At 37.0% G+C, this 18,859-nt stretch overlaps 1 protein-coding gene across 11 annotated transcripts in view; it reads right to left on the bottom strand.

Annotated features, from left to right (window-relative positions):
- TRIP12 (thyroid hormone receptor interactor 12) overlaps positions 1–18,859 on the bottom strand; it is an 81,622-nt gene that overhangs the window by 14,817 nt on the left and 47,946 nt on the right. For 8 of the 11 annotated variants that reach the window (XM_075031787.1, XM_075031794.1, XM_075031791.1 and 5 more), the window contains 25 exons: positions 17,606–17,701; positions 16,495–16,643; positions 16,137–16,172; positions 15,954–16,049; positions 15,435–15,527; positions 15,138–15,299; positions 13,460–13,528; positions 13,190–13,355; positions 12,364–12,481; positions 12,070–12,226; positions 11,599–11,752; positions 10,838–11,066; positions 9,985–10,103; positions 9,142–9,349; positions 7,912–8,012; positions 7,612–7,786; positions 7,063–7,204; positions 5,914–6,105; positions 5,068–5,219; positions 3,059–3,231; positions 2,559–2,632; positions 2,253–2,452; positions 1,388–1,515; positions 950–1,101; positions 346–488 (listed from right to left, as the gene is read on the bottom strand). In XM_075031787.1, coding sequence (XP_074887888.1) covers positions 346–488; positions 950–1,101; positions 1,388–1,515; positions 2,253–2,452; positions 2,559–2,632; positions 3,059–3,231; positions 5,068–5,219; positions 5,914–6,105; positions 7,063–7,204; positions 7,612–7,786; positions 7,912–8,012; positions 9,142–9,349; positions 9,985–10,103; positions 10,838–11,066; positions 11,599–11,752; positions 12,070–12,226; positions 12,364–12,481; positions 13,190–13,355; positions 13,460–13,528; positions 15,138–15,299; positions 15,435–15,527; positions 15,954–16,049; positions 16,137–16,172; positions 16,495–16,643; positions 17,606–17,701 — 3,484 coding nt within the window. The remainder of the gene's footprint in view (positions 1–345; positions 489–949; positions 1,102–1,387; positions 1,516–2,252; positions 2,453–2,558; positions 2,633–3,058; positions 3,232–5,067; positions 5,220–5,913; positions 6,106–7,062; positions 7,205–7,611; positions 7,787–7,911; positions 8,013–9,141; positions 9,350–9,984; positions 10,104–10,837; positions 11,067–11,598; positions 11,753–12,069; positions 12,227–12,363; positions 12,482–13,189; positions 13,356–13,459; positions 13,529–15,137; positions 15,300–15,434; positions 15,528–15,953; positions 16,050–16,136; positions 16,173–16,494; positions 16,644–17,605; positions 17,702–18,859) is intronic. The other 3 variants (XM_075031792.1, XM_075031798.1, XM_075031793.1) reach the window with 2 other exon arrangements.

Raw genomic sequence — 18,859 nt, 5'->3', positions numbered from 1 at the left:
AATATAAATGTAGTGGTATGACAAAAATGCCATTAAACACTTTAACAGGAGAAAAAAAGATCTGAATATTCAAGTACTACTATTTCAATGAGAAAACTTCGAATGACTCAAACTCCTGTAAGAAGTGGTCTGAACTTTGCAGCTAGTCTATCCCTCCATATTTGGTTTAAACTATGCAATATAGGCATAAACATTCATCTAAGTGTCTTAGCAAAACTTCTGTGAATACATTCTACTGTCCCCTAGCACTTTCAAAAGCCTTGTAACATATGATGCACCTGGGCTGCCCAGCCAAAAGGCCTACTGAACTTAAATTAGAAATACTATATATAAAGTCATTCATACCATGTTTTTCCAAGTTCTGTCAGCCAAGTTGGTATGTTTCCTGTCATAATTACCAAAGGATCCTGGAGCTGTCTGTTTGCTTTTGCTGTCAGTTTACTGTTGATAAACTCTGAGGTTGGAATTATCTCCTTGCAGATTGCATTCTGTGTTAAAAAAACAATGTACTTCTAGTTAAAGAAATGCTAGAAGGAATACCAAGCCTTTGTGAAGAGGTTTTTTTATGCTTCTAATTTGCTTATCACAAGAAAAAAAAACTTCCATTGCCACTTTGGTCATACAGAGTTTAAGCCATGAAAAAAAGACTGAGTAGATTTTTACTACTCATTTTCTTTTCAGGAATGATGTTGTTCTTTGAACTTAAGGAAAGAAAAAGCACAGCAAATGTGTTTATAGTGTGTTAAAGGAAATATGATTGACTATAAGAATTTATAGCCTTCATCTTACCAGAAGTTAGAGAAATAGATAGGGGGAAATGATAGTATTTGCTTTATTCTGTCTTGGGGGGGCGGGGGCAGCAGACGGGGGAAGAAGGCTATATTAAGGTGTTTCGGGGCAGAGCTGCCTATATCAAGTATGAAAATGATTTTAAAAGTGCTCTACTCACATCATACAAGTAATACCAGTATCGACTGATAGCATGTAAAACTCTCAAAAGAAGAATAACATCTAATGAGGGATCTTCAAATGTTATGTTTTCAGGTGGAGTAGATATGAGGTAAACTTCTAGAGGATTTAATACCGAAGGGCATACACCATCTAGCAGGAAAAAAGAGTATGTTACTGAAACAAATCAATTATAAGTCTTCCCTCCCAAGATTATTAGGAGCCTAGGTAGTATTAGTCATGGCATTCACTTCACTACAACAGTTTAGTTACATAATTCAGTAAGTATCTTTAGTTTTAATACACATAATATATACTTACTTTTCTTATACTATGCTTGCTTTAAAAGAAACACTATGGTGTCTCTAAACACTTTTCTTCCCCATCCTTTAAGAAGTTTCACAAACCTAACATACTACTAGCAAGGTAACACACTCACCATGCCACAATTCATCATGCTTTTTAGAATTTCTAGGGGAGGTTTTTGTGGGAGCAGTTTGCGCTCTTCCTCTTTTACCACCAACACAGTCCTTATTACCATCTTCATCCTCTCGCACAGGTTTGTACCTAGAAAGTAATTAAAAGTTAAAAACATGTTTGTGAAATAACAACTTACATGGAAACAAAAGCAGTTATAAAATGCTAGTTACTTAAATGACAGTTAAACACAGACAGACAAGAACAATGCATTTGGACATGATCCGGCCTTTGCAGCTAGGCCCTGAGTAGCAAAGTATGTCATGGAGGAGAAGAAGTCAGGGACCCTCCAGCTCCATGACCTGGAGAGAAGCAGAAGGTATAGGCAAAAAAACAAAGTAGTTTTTTTGCTTTTGAATAACATATTTAAATATTAGAAAGAAAAAGACACTGCTGAATGTTAAAATGTTTGGCACAATCATAGGTCAATACCACTCCTTGCAAAGTATGGCCACAGAATACATATACCAGTAGAGCAATCAACTATGAAAACCAGTATGAAGTTGACCATTACTTGTAGACTGCAGACACATTCTCTATTGTTTGTGGTTAGTTACATAACACTAAGAATGATTTCCCTCCATCTATCAGGTGTCATTTAAAATTCCCCATTTCTTGTTCTTCAAGTTCACTCATGAGTTAGAAAGGATGTCAGTAGCTAACAATGAATTCTTCCTAAGATTTAAGTATCTCGATCACATCAGGAAATTCAAAGCTTCAGTTGTCCCCCCCCACCTCCAAAAAAGACAGCTATATTCAAATTTTCTTTATGTGTATACGTCTAGGAAACTGAGGAAGTTGTCCTCTGATTTCTCTAGCAAACTTACCAAATGGTATGTGTTTTTGTCCAAATCCCAGCTCTTCCTAATGGGTTGCTCTCATCATCTGTAGACTCCCTCTCCTCTTCGGCTTGCAAACTGTACTGCCTAACTGCTTGATACACAGTCATATTATACGGCAGCAAGTGATCTCCAATGTAAAATTGCAGTCTGTGTCTCACATTCCCTGAATTTAAGAATTGAGCAGCCTGAACAAAACAACAAAGCCACAGACGTTAGGAAACTTGTTGCTAGCTTTTCTTTAAGCCTCATCCCACACTGTTCCCTCCCCTTGCCCCCAGAGCAAAAGCTTACCAAAGATTCATCTATTTCTTCATCTGACCCATCATCATCACTATCCTCATCATCTTCTCTAACTCTTCCATAGCCTGAGGCAAGAGAGGAGAAAGACATCCTCATTTGTTTTCACATGAAATGTAGCAAAGCTTTCATATTCTGACTTTTATGAACTCCACTGTTCAAAACAGTTCCAAAACACATCAGTTAAAGTAAGGTTCAGACACATTAGAACAAGTTTCAGTATCAACATCTGGCATTAAAAATGCCAAGTTACAGCCAACTAGATTATACTTATGTTAGTACTTAGACTGAACTGTTTACAACAGGAATAAGTTTGTCCCAGAAAAGGGAAGATTCTCTGCAGCTTCAGTCTCCTCCACTGTGAACAAGGTACATTTATAGGTACCTCCCATTTGTCTTCAGTACAATCCTCACTGGTTTTTACAGACTCTACACTGCTGACAGTAGTGACTATACCAAGAAGCAAAACACATGTGACTGTATAATATATATACCTCTAACTACAAGGTATCTTTCAATGGCTTGTACCAAAGCCAGAGGATCAATCTTCACAGGTCCACCTTTCCACTGTTTCACATTAGCACAGTCTGGATGTCTTTGCAGTTGGCATTTTAATTGATGTGTATTGAAGAATTTTAAAGCTTGGGATCCTCTGTTAAGAGAAAAACTCAAAATAATTTGTGAAAAAAGTTGCTACACAAAGAATCTAGTAACCATAATTGCATTTAAAAAAATGCATTAAAACAGACTTGTACATGCATTTACAAACTCACTTGTTCAGAGTATTATTTCTCAGCCTATTTCTCTAAAACTAAGCTATTAAGATTTGGATAAACATATTAAAAATTTTATTCTACAAGAACAACCAGAATCCAAGTTGGACAAAATCTGATTTCCAGTGGAAGCTACACAGATTAAGAGAAAGTCCAGCCTGACTACTGATTACAATATGGCCTATACTGACCATTTCTGAGGTCTGAAGTTGTTCAGTGGTCAGCTGATGCCACATGAAATTTAGAGCTGTGTTCACCTGCAGTGCAGTAAGGATCAGAACCAGGGTGGGTAATGCAAGTACCCATATCCATTCATATGTTTTTTAGTAAGGACCTAAAGAGATAACCTGGAAGCTCCTCTGTTTTTTCTTGCCAAGTATAGTTTATATACATGTTCCATCTCACCAAACTATTAATAGTCAAGCTAGTCATTTTTATACACAAACCTCTTATCTTGGACTGCTTCTATTTCCAGGTGCTAGTGAAAGACTACCATATCTTAATGCCTCAAAATCCTCACTGACATAATCCACAGTAAGACTAGCAGTCAAACAAAGCTGCAGTAGTCTGGTTTCCCATGTTTAACATGCTATCAAAAAGAATAGCAGAATTTTGCTTTTATGATTCGCAACTTTAACTTCTGTAGTTATACCACTTTTAACAGAAATAGTGCATATTAGGAAGCATTGTAAGATTACAGAGCACATACTGTTTGCAAAAGCCAGTACCAAGACAATTAATTCCTTCAAGTATTAGAAATCTGTGTATTGTATGCATTCCCATGGATTTTAACAGTTTCACAAAAACAGGTACTGAATTTTAATGTAAGTTAGGTTAATACTATAGTGTGAGGCTCCAATACATCTACTATAATATAAGTTGTGTCACAATTAGTGATACAAAAAATCCACACTATCTTACTACCCAAGAGACAGAAGATTTTTGGCATTTCAAACTTTAATGAACAGTTTTCAAAAATTCATTTTCAATGCTCCTCCACTCCTAATGTCTACATAGTCATAAGAATATGTCTATCATCAAACTGAGGTTTTAGCCAGCACCAGTAGATACTTTCAAAACTTACATGCAACTTATAGTGAAATAGACTTACTAACTGCTATACACTGGATGAAAAATAGTGTTGATGTATTAAAGCACAGAAAAGAGATTGTAGATATAGGTCTTCAGTAAGTCACATTTGTTACTTAACACACAAATAACAAGTTGGATTCCAAATTTAATCTATCTTAAGACACAAGGCAGGTCTACAGTTACTTTAAACTATGTTGACAGCCAACAGTTATCACTCAATTATAATCCTAGAGAACAGAACCTATCTGAGTAACAAAGTTGAGCACTGTAATACAAACTCTCACCAGTTTAATTACTTCACTACAAAATATCAGTGTCTCAGCAATAATAGATTATTTCTTTCCAGTGTTTTTTACATGGGGACAAGGAAGACATTTGAGTTTTTAAAGCTTAAATTTAGAGATTGCATTTAAAATTACACATCACCCCCAATCTAAGTGAGAGAAGTTTCAAGATAGCAAGCAAGCATTTGGTTAAACATTCAATCTTCCACTGAATAAAAAAAAGCCAAATGTGTAATTACTTTTGTCTTTAATAGGGTCAGAAGCTTCCATTACCTCTTGGAACTTTTAGCATTGAAACAAGTTTTGGAAAACAAAAGCCTCCAACAAAACTGTTACCTGAGCATTAATCCTTACCTGCTCCCTGTTCCATTTCCACTAGGGAAGTCATGCACTTTGACAGGAAACTGTTCCATCTGACTGAGGCAATTGTTCATTTTATGGACTAATGCCAACAAAGGTGCATTTTCTAATGGCTCTAATCTTCCAAGGGGTTCTTCTCCAGGAAGCTGAAATATAATCCAGTCTTCTAGTTATGTGCTTGAATTAATCCATCTTAAAACAATTTATACCACAAGTTGTTTAAGGAAAAAAAAAAAGGAAGCGAATCACTGCTCTCACTTAAACTAGCAGTATCAGGATGATACGATGACACATAAGTTCATGAAAGACCTGTTTCAAAGAATTCACTCTTCTCTCCTGGTTTCAAAGAGCCCTACAGATTTTAAGCATTCACTCTTAACCATGAGCAATAAACTTCACGGAAGCAGTGGTTACCTACTTTCCTCTCTTCCACTTTAAATTACTTCCTTTAAAAACAGGACAACCTAGTTTCTTGCAGTATTTAGGATTAAATAGAGCAAGTGATAAGATTACTATCCAAAGTCTTTCCAGATCAACTTCTTAAAAGTCAGGAACAACTTTTAAGTTGTTCAAGACTCAGACAATTGGCCATTTGGGAATTTTTTTCCACTCTTTAGTGGAATTTTCTGTAATTACAGGGTATTCTAAAAAGTTCATGACCTGTAAAGACACCAAACCACGTGGAAGTTGTAGTGTTATACAGCTTAGCCATGGACAAAACATTCTTTCCATACTCCATCTTTAAGTCAAGCTCATTGCTGAACCTCTCGGATGGTCAGGTAAGTACAATTTGAGAGAAAGACAACTAAGAATGACAAAAGAATAAACAAGAAAACTTACTGGAGAAGAAAAAAATACATGAAGAAATCTTTTCAATCTGATATCCCTGCTTACAGCATCTTTCTCACTTTTAGATGTCAAATAAAGCAGCAGTTGTTTAACAAACCCACTATGCTGGATTTCAAATGAGGAGACGTCAGACTCCGAGACAATGCTACGGATTTCTACAAGGCACTCTGTTCCACCATCCACCTGAAAAATATGAAGGTAGTATTTTACTACCTAGGTATTAAGGGCTTAAGAAATACTGTTTTTCCTCCTACTGCATAGAACAGCTCTAAAGGGAGAGAAAAAAGGGAAAGTCTGGAGTGTATAGTAACTCAATACATGCAATGATAGGACAAATAAGGTGAGGATAAGCAATTTCTCTGTTCAAGAGGAGACATTACAGGCAACATCTACATTTTCCCCATTTTAAGAGAAATGCAAGGCCCCATTTCTGTCTTATGCAATGTAAAGATAAGCTTCAATCAATTTTATTTTTTTTTAAATAAAAATTAAGAAATCCCTCAGATTGGTATATATTTCACATGATATCTGTGTGGGAGAGAGGAAGAAAGAAAGTTTCATATTTTAATGACTGCTTAAAATCAAAGCACAGAACATAACTCAGCTGTTCAGCTACTTTAGAAGTTACAGGTTTAGACCATCTATCAAGGATCACAACTGTTTGAGAAGCAAAGGCTCAAGTTCTTGAGATTCTAGCAGATCTGGCCCAATCTGTATTTATTCTATCCTTTCAACAAAATGCTACTTTCCTTTTATCCTCCCCTCACCCCCAAAGTTCTTACTAAAAACTGTGGTGTTCTTTAGGTATGAAGTCAATCCCTAACACTTAACTGTAAAATTTTTAAATTTGAAATAAAATGCTATGTAAGTGACACATTGCTAGGAATCAAGAATACCCTTGTTAATACTCGTATATCACTGATGATAAATGACATCAGAGCTTATATACCAATTCTAAAAGAAATCCCAAACAAACCATTGCAAGTTAAGAAACACTGTATCATCATTTAAGATCACAAAAACTATGCTTAAAATATTTGCCATACTATCTAAAATGGTCAGCTTTCATTTAGCTTCCTCCTAAATACTCCTACTGCTTCCATTCCCAATCCCACTCCAAGCAAGCCTGCCATTTCTAACCTGGAGGTTGAGTTGTTCAGTTGCAGTGCAAAGTCTCTGTAATACATTTAGTGCAGGATTGCTTCCATCCATGTTTTCAGAACTAAAATAACGTTCTACAAATTTATGGGCTTGCTCCTTAATCCAGCCCTTAATTTTTTCTCTGTAAAGAAGCACATAAAAGGCATTCAGCCACACTTAGCATTTGCATACTCCATTATGACAAGTAAACACAGCCAGAGTATCATTTTCCCCATGTTTAATAGCAATCACAGCCAAAAACCCTTCCCTCTTACTCCAACACAGTAAAGGTCTATTCTCTACAAATTACTTCTTGCACCATTTTTCCCAATTATCCAATTTTTCCGCACCATGCTACTTTTAACTTATTAAGAGGTTATTTTCTCTACCTTAATTTCTTGATTCTTCTTCCAGAGTTATTTTAACAGTGGTTAAGCTCAAACTTCTTTGATAGGTCATACTTAATCACCTGATGGCTTATCATAAGAAAGTAGCTACGCTTCAAAGTCAACACCATATTACAAGTACTTTGACTTTTTGTGTGTGTACCTGTTATTGGAAATGGTATCCTTGGAAGCAGCCCTTGCAAGACCACTTACTCCTGCTGTTCGTGCTGGTTCAATATTGTTACTGTTGGACTGTGTGCTTAATCTTCCCCATGTTTTAGGATTTAAACTTGCCAAGAAAGAAGATTTAGGAGATTGAGTAGTTGTAGGGCTTTTAGCTGGAGGAGGTACAGACAAAATTAAGAGAATCAATAAATTTATTACAGCTAGCACTTCTGACAGCTTATAAGCTTACTTTTAAACTTAAAAGGAGATAGAGTATCAGGTTTTAAGAATTATTTACCTTGATTGTCTACTTTGTCATCATCTCTTGGAGGAGAGTATTTTGGCCTCCTTGGCCCTCGTTTTGGCAGTCTTTTTCTCTTTAGAACATCGCTCAGTCGTCTGTCCAAATTTAAAATAAAGTAACATGTTTCCATCCACCATATTCATACATACCCATCTCTCAGTTTAAGATGCATCTGCCAGCTATTTCCTCAAGAATTGAACAAGAGTTCCATCCCATAACAAGGAGGGCACAAGGGAAGAATGAGCTCTGGGAGAATGGGCCTCAACTCTATTTTAATTGGAAGGACAAAGTGACTACTCCATCCAGAAAGAAGGGGTTTTGCTTGCTGTCACCTTTCTACTATGGGCAGCCAAATATGGCCAGAAGTGCCACTAAAACGTTCTCATAATTTTCATTTTTTTTATTTGTGTAACCATCTGGTTATTAATTTGAATAAAATTAAAAAGAAAAAAATAATCCATAAATCTCTACTGAATAAACAGCAAAAGACACTAGAAATTTGACCTGCCTCCCCTATTAAAGCCAAAAAACCACTTTTTCAACAATTTATGTAGTTACTACTCACCAACCCCTACACTTCCCAAGTTCACGTATTTCAATTCTGGTTTAAAGTGAGGTTTCCTTATTATGCCAATATATTAAGACAAATATTTCACCTTTAAAACAAAGGCAAACTGTGTAACACTGAAATAGTTTATTCCTACAAGAGATTTTAATTCTACAAGTGTTCAAAATGGTTGCATTCCAACAAAATAACTTAAGGATTTTTCTTCCTCCAGTCTCCAGCAGAAAGGAACCATGCACCACAGGTATCATTTCTCTGAAAGAATCACTCTGTTCTCAAGAGTTACATGAGAGTACAGCTGTTGATCTTGGCATTCTCCAGCCTCTCACTAAACAGCAGATTGTTTCATAGCATTACATTGTAACTATCAGGTCACTAGTCTTTCCTCCAGGCCCCCCCAAACATTTCATATAAAATGAATCAAAACTACCATTGATAGCTTCAACACCACTCCATTTTATTTCCTTACAGGAAAGTACCACAGCAAAATGCAGATGATGCTGTAGCAGCCCACGTCAGTCAAGATGTAAAAAAAAACCAAAAACAAAACCCAAAACAAACAAAAAACCCAAACCAAAACCACAGCAACAAAATCACCACCACCAAAAAAAACCCAAAACCTCAACAGATTGTTTTTTCACAGCAACACGCACACTTACCCCTGTGGGCTCAGATCCAAAGAATCCTCCCGGCTGTGTTGTAAACTGGGAGAGCCCAAATCTGCAGCTGCGTTACTGGCAGCAGTGGCTGTTCCAGTACTTATTGTTGTAGTGGTACCCAGCATTCCTGATCCATTAGTGCATACTTTTGGTGGGCTCGTTAGCAAAGCCTCCGACTCTGCTAAGTTTTTCACTTGGTGCATCACCCCTTTGCAAAAGAAGAAATCTTTGCTTGGTGGGTTGGTTTGGTTGTGGAAGGTTTTTTGTGGGGGGTGCCAGGGACAAACATGTTTGAAAAGATTGAAGTCTGTTACATGAAACTCTGTTTTGACTATGGCAGCACTGGCTCACCCCACCCATCAATGCTAAGTTAGTTTTAAAAGCAGTTCAATCCTTTCTCTTCAAAAAGTTAATCTACATAGTTAAAAAAATAATAATAACGACAGCAGCACAAACTGTAGCTAAAGAAACCCCCAAATCCCCAGTGGATTACAACAACTTCCTGCCAAAGATTTGTTAGTTTTGTCTGGTAAGACTACCCATGTAATTTCAGCAAGCCATCTTCAGCCAAAATTTAAGTTCACTAGCATCTATAGTAAGCCTGTACAAACTTGTTCCAGATTCAGAAGAAACAAGCTTGTCTCCTCCAGAGTCTTGGTCAGCTCCACCCTAGTCATATGAAGATATATTGTATGGATTTGCCTTTATTATTCAAGAACAATATTAACTTTTTACAGCTTGAGGGGGATGAAGCAGGGGGTAAAGGACATGGATTCTCCACACACACATGCTTTAAAAAACTAAATAAGGAAGTGAAGAGAAAAAAAACCAAGCAACATTTACCTTCTCTTCTGAAGTAAACACTAAAAATATCAGGTAACTTCTGCATTAAAATCTCTGCCATCTGCAGGGCTCCAACTACTATCTTAAGGTCTTGACTTGACAGCATGGAGGCAATATGACTAAAACAGATAATTTATTAGAATTAGGTTCGCCTTATCATTTTTTGCCTTTTTTTTAAAAAAAAAAGTCAAGCCAGTTCATGTTGCACATGCACTATTAGAGACTGAAAGCAAACAAATTTCATTGTGCTTTTGTAAAAGCTATAAATAAAAGGACTGATAAAGTCCTCTTCCCACCTAAATCACTTTTACCAAGTTTTAACATGTGGCATAAAAGAAAAGAGTTTTCTTCCTTTAAAGAACATGGTGTTGTGGAACTTGGTACTGCCTTTGATAAACCAGTCATTCTAATTGCATCCTTTTATCTAGATCCCTAACTTTATGGTATAACATGTCTGAGAGGTTTCATGAACAGAACTTGCCAGTTGAATGCCATGATAGTCTGTTATGGTTCACATCGTATTACCTCAAAAGTAATTTTTCTTGCCTTCAGAAAAACTTATAGGCAAGTTTTAGAAATCAGGAAAACAGTAAACGTTAATATTAGACCTTACTAGCACACACAGCCATATAGGTAAGCGAAGTTTCTAATAAGAACACTTAGACTTGGCACCTACTGCAAAATTTAAGATGCAAGAAATTCCTGAAGAGCTGGCAGCCTCAGCTTTTGGAAAATAAATAAATAATAACTTAAAAGTATAATTTTCCCCTAAAAAAGATGGTTCAAAGTAGTAATCACAAGTTTGAGTTGTAAGCTCAAAATTAGTTTCATTCACAACAGTTAATGAACCCACCTTGAAACAGCATGGTTTTTCAGCACATCCTTCAGAAGTTCAGCATCAGCAAAATAGATTATCCTAAGAATTGCTCTAAGGCACTTGTGTCTAACAGCAGGTCCAGCTGAAGAACTATATACCTCATAAAGAACACCAAACAATGTTTTGATAAAGGATTTTGCCAGTTCTGGGTCCTCTTTCATTAGTTGTGCTCGAGCATCATCCTTCTTCAATTCTGAATGTCCACCTGTGAGAAATTGTGCACCAAATCACTACAGAGTTTTGTACCTCTGCTCTGATGATTACTTTTTTTTGTTAAAGCTGAATTAGTTTAGCTCTTGAATTGAAAAGATATAATTAAAGAACCAGAAGTCAAACTGATGGCAAGAACGTAGGTACAAATCCTCCTCTTTCAAGGAGTCAAATCTTTTTTCTTTAGTTTTCTTATTTATTTCTGTACGGTAGTAATAAGTCCTCAAACAGTCTTCGTTAAATAAAAGAGCTGTATGAACAAAACTGTTTCAGAAAGTCCCAGGTCAGGAACACCCCCAGCTCCCCCCCAAAGTAATGCATTTTCAGTTCCCAGGAAAAGTTTACATGTTAAAAAGAATACATTTCAATAGTTTGAGTTTTGTTGTAAAGTTGTCTTCATTCACGTAAATCAGAGTAGTTTGGTGTTTCACAGAAACCGTAAGAAATATATTAGCTAAGTAGCAGAATGTTGCATAACCCAGCATAAATTAGTCAAAGACACCAGGTGTCTCCTGGGCTGTACTTACTAGTGTTTGTATTGGCTAAAGGGTTTGGTTTTCGCTGAATGGCACGTGCTGTTCCAGTATCCTCATTTATTTGCTGCATAGAGTTAAAATCAATAGTATAGACACGCCCAAGTGTAGACAGGCTTATCTCATCCTCACCAACCTGATGAGCTGCCTAAAAACAAGGAAGAAGTTAAAGTTAAGAAATCCCTAACAAATAAGAATCTATATGAAAGGTGAAGAGAGGGGCAACACAGTAGGAAAAACAATGACCGACAGAAATATAATACAAACAGGGATTAAGCCGTTCACCCATTACTGAATACCAAAACAGCACAATATTACAGCAGGAGGTTTGAGGAAACTCATGTGTTGCTTACTCAGGAAGAATAAGGCTGATATTTTCAAAGCTGTACAAGAAAGCACTCAGTCCCCTATACAACTGCACAGGTATTTAGAAAACATCACCACACAAGCATGCGGAATTGCTACCTCTATTATTCGACTATCAATCCTGTTATAGGGATGCCAGAGACCCCTGTCATCTCGCCATTGCCATATTGCACCATCTGTATTTTGCGCATTTCCTTTCTTCAGCATAGTATCAACAGCAAAGATTCCCTCTTTTGGCAGGCAAGGCATCAGTTCACTGTAAAGAACATTAAAACAGTATTTTACTAGAAGTATACAATAAAGTCCATCTAAGCTGAAAACTGCCTTCATTTTTGAGAAGTTAAGAACTTCAACATACCAACCAGACCCAAAAGCTAGGACTGCATAACTTACCAGATAAGAGAAGTAAGCTCATAGAGTTCTTGAGGACTTCGTGGAACAAGGTCAATTTGTTCTTGACAACTCCCATTTGAGGCTCCGCAAAGGAGGAAGTGAAGCGTTTCTGCAATATCTATACAAATTATTATTAATGAGATTGCCTATATCAAAATATGGATTCCATTTTGTGTTGGACACCATGCAGAAGAGATAGCTGCTGCCCAAAGCAAACAGAGTAGACAGTAAGACAACAGCCATCTCTGAACATTTTAAGAAATATGTTTGTTTTCAGGTCTGAGGTTTGTAGGGTTTGGGGTTTTTTTCAGGACATCTGGGGGGGAAATATCACTCAATAATACAGGGCACAGAAGAAAATAGGGGAACATACAGGGCAGTGGAAGTGACAAGTCAAAATTTACAAGATGCAAAGAAGAAAATGAGTGAGAACTAAGACAGCTACACAACAGTTACTTTTCTTAATGTTTTCCCTTAGAAAAAGACCTTAAATCACATATTTCCCCCACCTGATAAAGATTACAAAAACAATTATTCAACTTGTGTTGGAATGAGACTAACTTGTACCTTGTGCAGCTAATACAGACTCAAAATTAGGCAAGCATTCCAGTGACAACAGTTGGAGACAGGAAAGGGGAGAAAAACCCCTCAGGAAGAAAAGAAACTTTCAACAACATTAACTAAATTCTGTATCCCAGGGGAATCATATTAAGAGCGAAAAATAGAAAGAACACAGTATTTGTATAATCAAGTGCACAGAGTTCCACACAGACTATAGGCATTAACTTAGTTAGGTCCCCCAGAATATGAAAGAGTAAGAACTTACTTTGCTTCATAAGTTGAACTGCAAGTGTAGGGCAATTGGAGCACATTAAGGAAAACATGCGCACCACCATGATGAACATTCCTGAGCTCAGGATAGGAGGCGTCACTACCAAGAGTTGCTGGATATTTGTTAACAAGTCCTTGGAAGCAACCTGCTGGAGCAAGTTCTTCAGGAGGGAACAGTAAAATTGAAAATGTTAGTCTGACTTTGAAAGGTAAGCCCTTAGAAGAAACAGAGAGGGAAGAAGGAAATAAAAATCCTCTCCCCTACCTCCTCATGCTGGAAGTTGTCCACTAGCCGTGCAAAACAGAGACAAGTGCTTTCAACAGACTTTTTGTCCTATTATAAAAAAAATAAAGTATTTGTTTGAATTAAAGTATTTTAACTTGCATTAGGTTATCCTGTCATTTTGAGGCATTCACAAAATTTCTCCAAAAAGGCCAGCTGAATCACATTTTACAGAATATTACAGCTCTGAATTTTGAATTCATTGATACAGTCCAAGCTGACCTTCTGAAATGGCTGTGCTCCTGCATGTTCCCTGGGAAACACCTCACACTTGCAACATAAAATACCTTTAGAGATGAATAAATAGATCCACAATATCCTTTTTGGATTCTACAAGGAGGAAATGAAAGGGAAGAGAGCTACAAAGCCAAAGCAACAGAGATATAGATAATAAGCAGGAGTGAAGGCTACTGTTCTACAGACTACATGAAGCCTGATTTTTGTATCATGCAGTACAGCCAAGACAGCAAATCCAAAGACACCAAAATAGTAAAGATTGCTCTAAAGATAGCTCTAGTTAAGAGTTCATTGAAACACTCAAAAAAGTTCATCTGAACATAATAAAACACTTTTACTGGAAGAGTGGTTGAACACTGGAAGAGGTTGCCCGGAGAGCTTAAGTCTCCATCCCTTGAGATATTTAAAACAAACAAACAAACAAACCACTTAGTTATCTAGTACTAAGCCCCTGCTTGTAAAGTCCCTTCCAACCTCAACTATTCTGTTAAGAGCTAACTCAAGATTTAATTTTTTTTCCAGAAAAATTCCACTTCAACATTTCTTGAAATCTTACTTTTGTGGGCTGTAGCTTCTCTTCACAGAGCAGGAGTTAGTACTTGTCCCTACTACTGCTGAGAATGGGGCTTCCTGTTTCCAGAGCACCACCTAAAGCTGCCATTTGACTTCTGCGAAACTGCCTCAAAGATTCAGGTAGTGTCTCAGCAAGATGATGTTGGCAGAATTAAGAATAGCACAACAATGCACAAAAACGTTACCCGGAAGCTTCCATTTAGTTGCATTTGTTAAGGAACAGAATAATTTCTCCTTTTTCACCTCTTTAACAGGGATCTGCCGACCAAGCAGTATGTCCAAATCTCTTTTGGTGCAATAGTCATTTTGAGTGCTCATTTATGAGCACAGCAGCATTGCAGGATACGCAGATCTTGGGAGCCCCATGATTTAGGATTCATCACTTCAAACTATTGTGCAAGAGTAGGAACTTCCTTTTTAGAGAGCCCTAAGCCCTCCCAAAAAGTCAAATCAGAAAAAAAAAAACCCACAAAAATTGAAACTGAAGCTTTTCCAAGTTTGAAGTGGGAGGGAACCTTGCAACCCATTTGTAAGATAAAAGAACAATAATGCTACCGGATTTCCTCTTACTAATGGGCAACAAGGACTACAAAACCACTATTACTCATGCTCTGAGTTAAAGTACCTCATTTATCTCATTTTACAAAATTAATAGGAGTGTCATGAACCCTTACAGCACGTTTACAAAAAACCAAAAGGTCCATATGCACGTTAGAATATCACAACTTGACAGTATAGAGCTTTAAGGCAATTATCACGTAATACACAGTAAAGAGCTAGATATCTGGAGGCAACTTTATACTATTTTCAGGTCAAAATTAGAACTTTCCATTTTATAATAGCTTCTTACCTGATGGGTTAACCTTTGTGTAAGCAGTGGCAAAGAGTCTGCCACAAAGTGAAACTCATCAGGTGTTATACTCTGGCAGCAGTTGGCAGCAATAGCTAGTGCATTCCTCTGTGCATTTATACTGAAGAATTCCAGATACAGCAAACAGTCTGCCAACCCACCCTATAATAAAATAAATGAACATTTCCACTCTCAGTACTGCTAAAATCACAAAAACTTGTTTTCTTATTTCATCTTCACAGAAGATCACCGACATGTAGAACTGGTAGAGGTAGAAGTGCTTTCTTTTTTACTTACTGCCTGCAGAATGGCTTTACTATGCCTGCGTGATAACATCTCCAGGGCTGTAAGCGCCTGCTCTGCCACATCAATGCACTGAATAACTTGCAACTACAAGAAAACAAGAAAGCTGGTAAATCAATTTCTAAACCAGTTTGTAAAAATAATCTTCATTAACACCTGGACAGTTAGCCAGTACTAAGACACATATGCTAATGCAGCTGCACTACTAGCTGTAATCAAGCTAGCCAATTTAAGGCTAGATCAGCTATATAGCTACTTCAAGAGTTAATCAGTTTGTGTAACTACACAGTATCTTTGCAACATCAATCAGACAAGAAGTTCCCAGTGAATCAGATAGTGCTTTTCAGTAAGGGTGTGAACAAAGAGTAAACCCGTTTTTAAAAGCTTCTCTTGCATTATGCATTATCTTGTAAGCTATGAAAAGAAACCATTATCTTAATGATATATCCTAAAGTTAAAACAAAAGATAAAATCCCCTCAGATTAGTTTAACACTGTTTTGATTTCATTTTACCTTTTCCAAGAAGACAGGAATTGCATCTACCACTACAGCTGATGATCTCGGAAGTGCTTCCATCATATATGTTAAGGCCCGACATGCATGGTTCATCTATTAAATATACAGAGATTTGGTTTTAAGTTCAGATGATACATTTTTGTATCTCAAAGAATTTCTAAAACATTTCAAATCACTTACAATGTCAAAGTTGTGCTCCATCTGCAACAGTGTTATCTGTATTTTAAAAAAAGTATTGTTAGTTTAGTAAAAAGCATCTGGGTAACAACATAAAAAAAAGGGCTCAAATCAGTATCATAGCTTTTGACTCAGGACTTGGAATGTTGCTAAGAGTTTCAAAGAGCCACTACCTGTTCTTGAGATATTAAAGAATTAATAGGACTATCAAAATTTAGCAAAACTCAAAGCAAACAAGGAGAAACAGATACACATATGCACACATACATATAATATACAATATAAATAAAGAATATTTAATTTAAGCAAGATAGAGTGAAATATTATATCCTCCAAGAGAAATATGAGATTTAATCTTTACCAAAGCTGGTACAACACTCTTGACTGGAAATCCTCCTAAAGTTTCTTCATTTCCCATGACCAACAGCTGGCACATCTCAATCACTGCCTGTAGTTGCTGACTTTCATCAGTGGCTTGGAGACCTTGTAAAAGCTGTTGGGCTTTAGAACCTAGATATCCAGAAAAAAAGATTAGGAAAGAAGATATTAGAAAACACGAGTGTTCAAGGGAACTGTTAATGCTATACTTCTGCCAGAGTAGAAGAAGACCAGAGATAGTTTGTTTTCCTCTGTACTTGTAGTTTCACTTCCTTCCCCTGTCATAGAAAGGTGGGGATAGGAAAGGGAGGCAAAATATCACTTTTGGCTGTCTTTCTAGTGCAGACTGGTCAGCACAGGGAGTCCACCACACTGCTCACCATAGCCATCTTGCCAACCTACAGCAGGTGCCAGAACCCACACCACTCCACCTTTATAAAGCAACAGACTTATCAACACACCCCCTGGATAATAAAGCACATGGAGTATCCATGAGACCCCATCCTTTTCTTGGCAGACAGTGTAACAGAAGCCAGAGTTAGACTAGAAGATATGCATCTTATCCAGCTGCATAATGCAGACATGGTGGAACAAGTCTAAGGACCCATGTTCTCACTGACACACTGTCTGAAAAAAATGCTTTCTGACTGAAACCTAAGACACTTTTGACAGTATAAACAACATACCTTAGAACGGACATCTACTAATAGTTTTAAAGCTAAAAGCTACCAAAAAACCCAAGGGGGTTGAAGAGGTCTTTTGTTAAGCAGCCCATCATGCAAAAGAAAAAGATAAGGAAGGGGTGAAAAGGCAAGAACCCTCCCTTCCCCACCTAGAAGGGAATATTAAGATGCCCCCCCCAAAAAATAAAAGAAAAGAAATATGGCCAAAGCAAATTTCTCTTCCTTATAGGAAGACAAGCAAATTAATATTGTTGACCAGTGGTCTAGTACTATGACAACATACAAACCTCCAACATGTAAAATATTGTATTAAACTATGAAGCTAATACAAGTATCAGAATTTACTAGTGACTGAATTCTGCTAGTCTGGAAGTGGAAAGAATTAAGTCAAATTAGACAAACTTTGCTTACTAGCTCCACTTCCAATTGTCCTGTGGAAGAGCTGCGACATCCGAGGACCAAGAGGGCCAAACAGGTGAGGAGGAAGACCCCTAGCCTCTAATAGAGCTAAAAGCAAACAGAGGATAACAGCCATTGTCAAAGCTTCTACACATTTTTTTTAAAAGCTTAAATTCCATGATGCTATAATTTAAGAATACTAGAATTTTGATGCTTTAAGAGGAGTTAGGATTAGATGACTGCAGCTACCTTGATTTCTAAAAAACACCAAAAAGATGACCTTTAGGGAATAAATACCTCGTTTTTATATGCATCAGAGCATTAAGGCCCTTTAAGAAGTCACCCACTGAGTTTCCAGAGTTATATATTTCACAGAAGAAATCTGGTCTAATAAATTGTTATAAGTCTAGATCTAGACTAGCAGATACACCAGACTGTAGTTTCAAATCTGAACTCAAACTATATAAAACAGGTTAAGCTTATCTTCACATTTTCAGGAACCGAATGGCATTATTAATCTAAAAAAATGACACTGAAAAAAGTTCAAAGCTTTATTTGGTGATGAGGAGAGGGAAGAACTCTGCTAGATATTAGGGGTTTATTTGGTTTTGTTTTTAAAAACTTTTTCAGTAGCGTTACTTAAGCTAGACTAAGTGGGTGTTTCTGATTTTTATTGTAGCAACCATGACTACTGCTGATCAATACAATATAAATTAATAGTAAAAACCAATTTAGCTCAATATTCCTAATGCATACCTACGCTTACTAAGGACTATAAACAACTGGTAGCGACACAGCACTCATTTCAACATTAAATATCCAGATTAACCAAAACGTGTAATTTGGAAGTAAGATCATGATCTCAGAACTCCTTGCAATGTAGTGGCAAAATCATTAAAACAGTTGCAGGACATGCAAACTGAGTTGATACCTGTCTGTGCTCTCAGGTTTTGAGAAACCTGAATCCTTTAGCCCAAGCACAAAAGCAAGCATTTTAAGAACATTTAGATTTTTTCTGGTCATCAAAGCTTACAGCAACGTGGCCATCAATGACAAGCACAAAAAAATGTTATCCAGAAGCAGGCAGAGTAACAGTAGGCCTAACCTGGCCTGTCAACTGAAAACATTCTTCCAAAGACTTGTTCTCATATTTGAGCTTACACACTTAAGAAGACTGAGTTGTCAATTCTCTCCCCTCACCTCCTCCTGAAAAATCATCAATAGCAGTGTATTATACCCCATGTAAATGAGTAAGGACACTATACC

The sequence above is a fragment of the Buteo buteo genome, chromosome 7 (genome assembly GCF_964188355.1).
Source record: "Buteo buteo chromosome 7, bButBut1.hap1.1, whole genome shotgun sequence".
NCBI classification, from domain to species: domain Eukaryota; kingdom Metazoa; phylum Chordata; class Aves; order Accipitriformes; family Accipitridae; genus Buteo; species Buteo buteo.
This window is presented reverse-complemented; position numbering and strand designations above follow the sequence as displayed.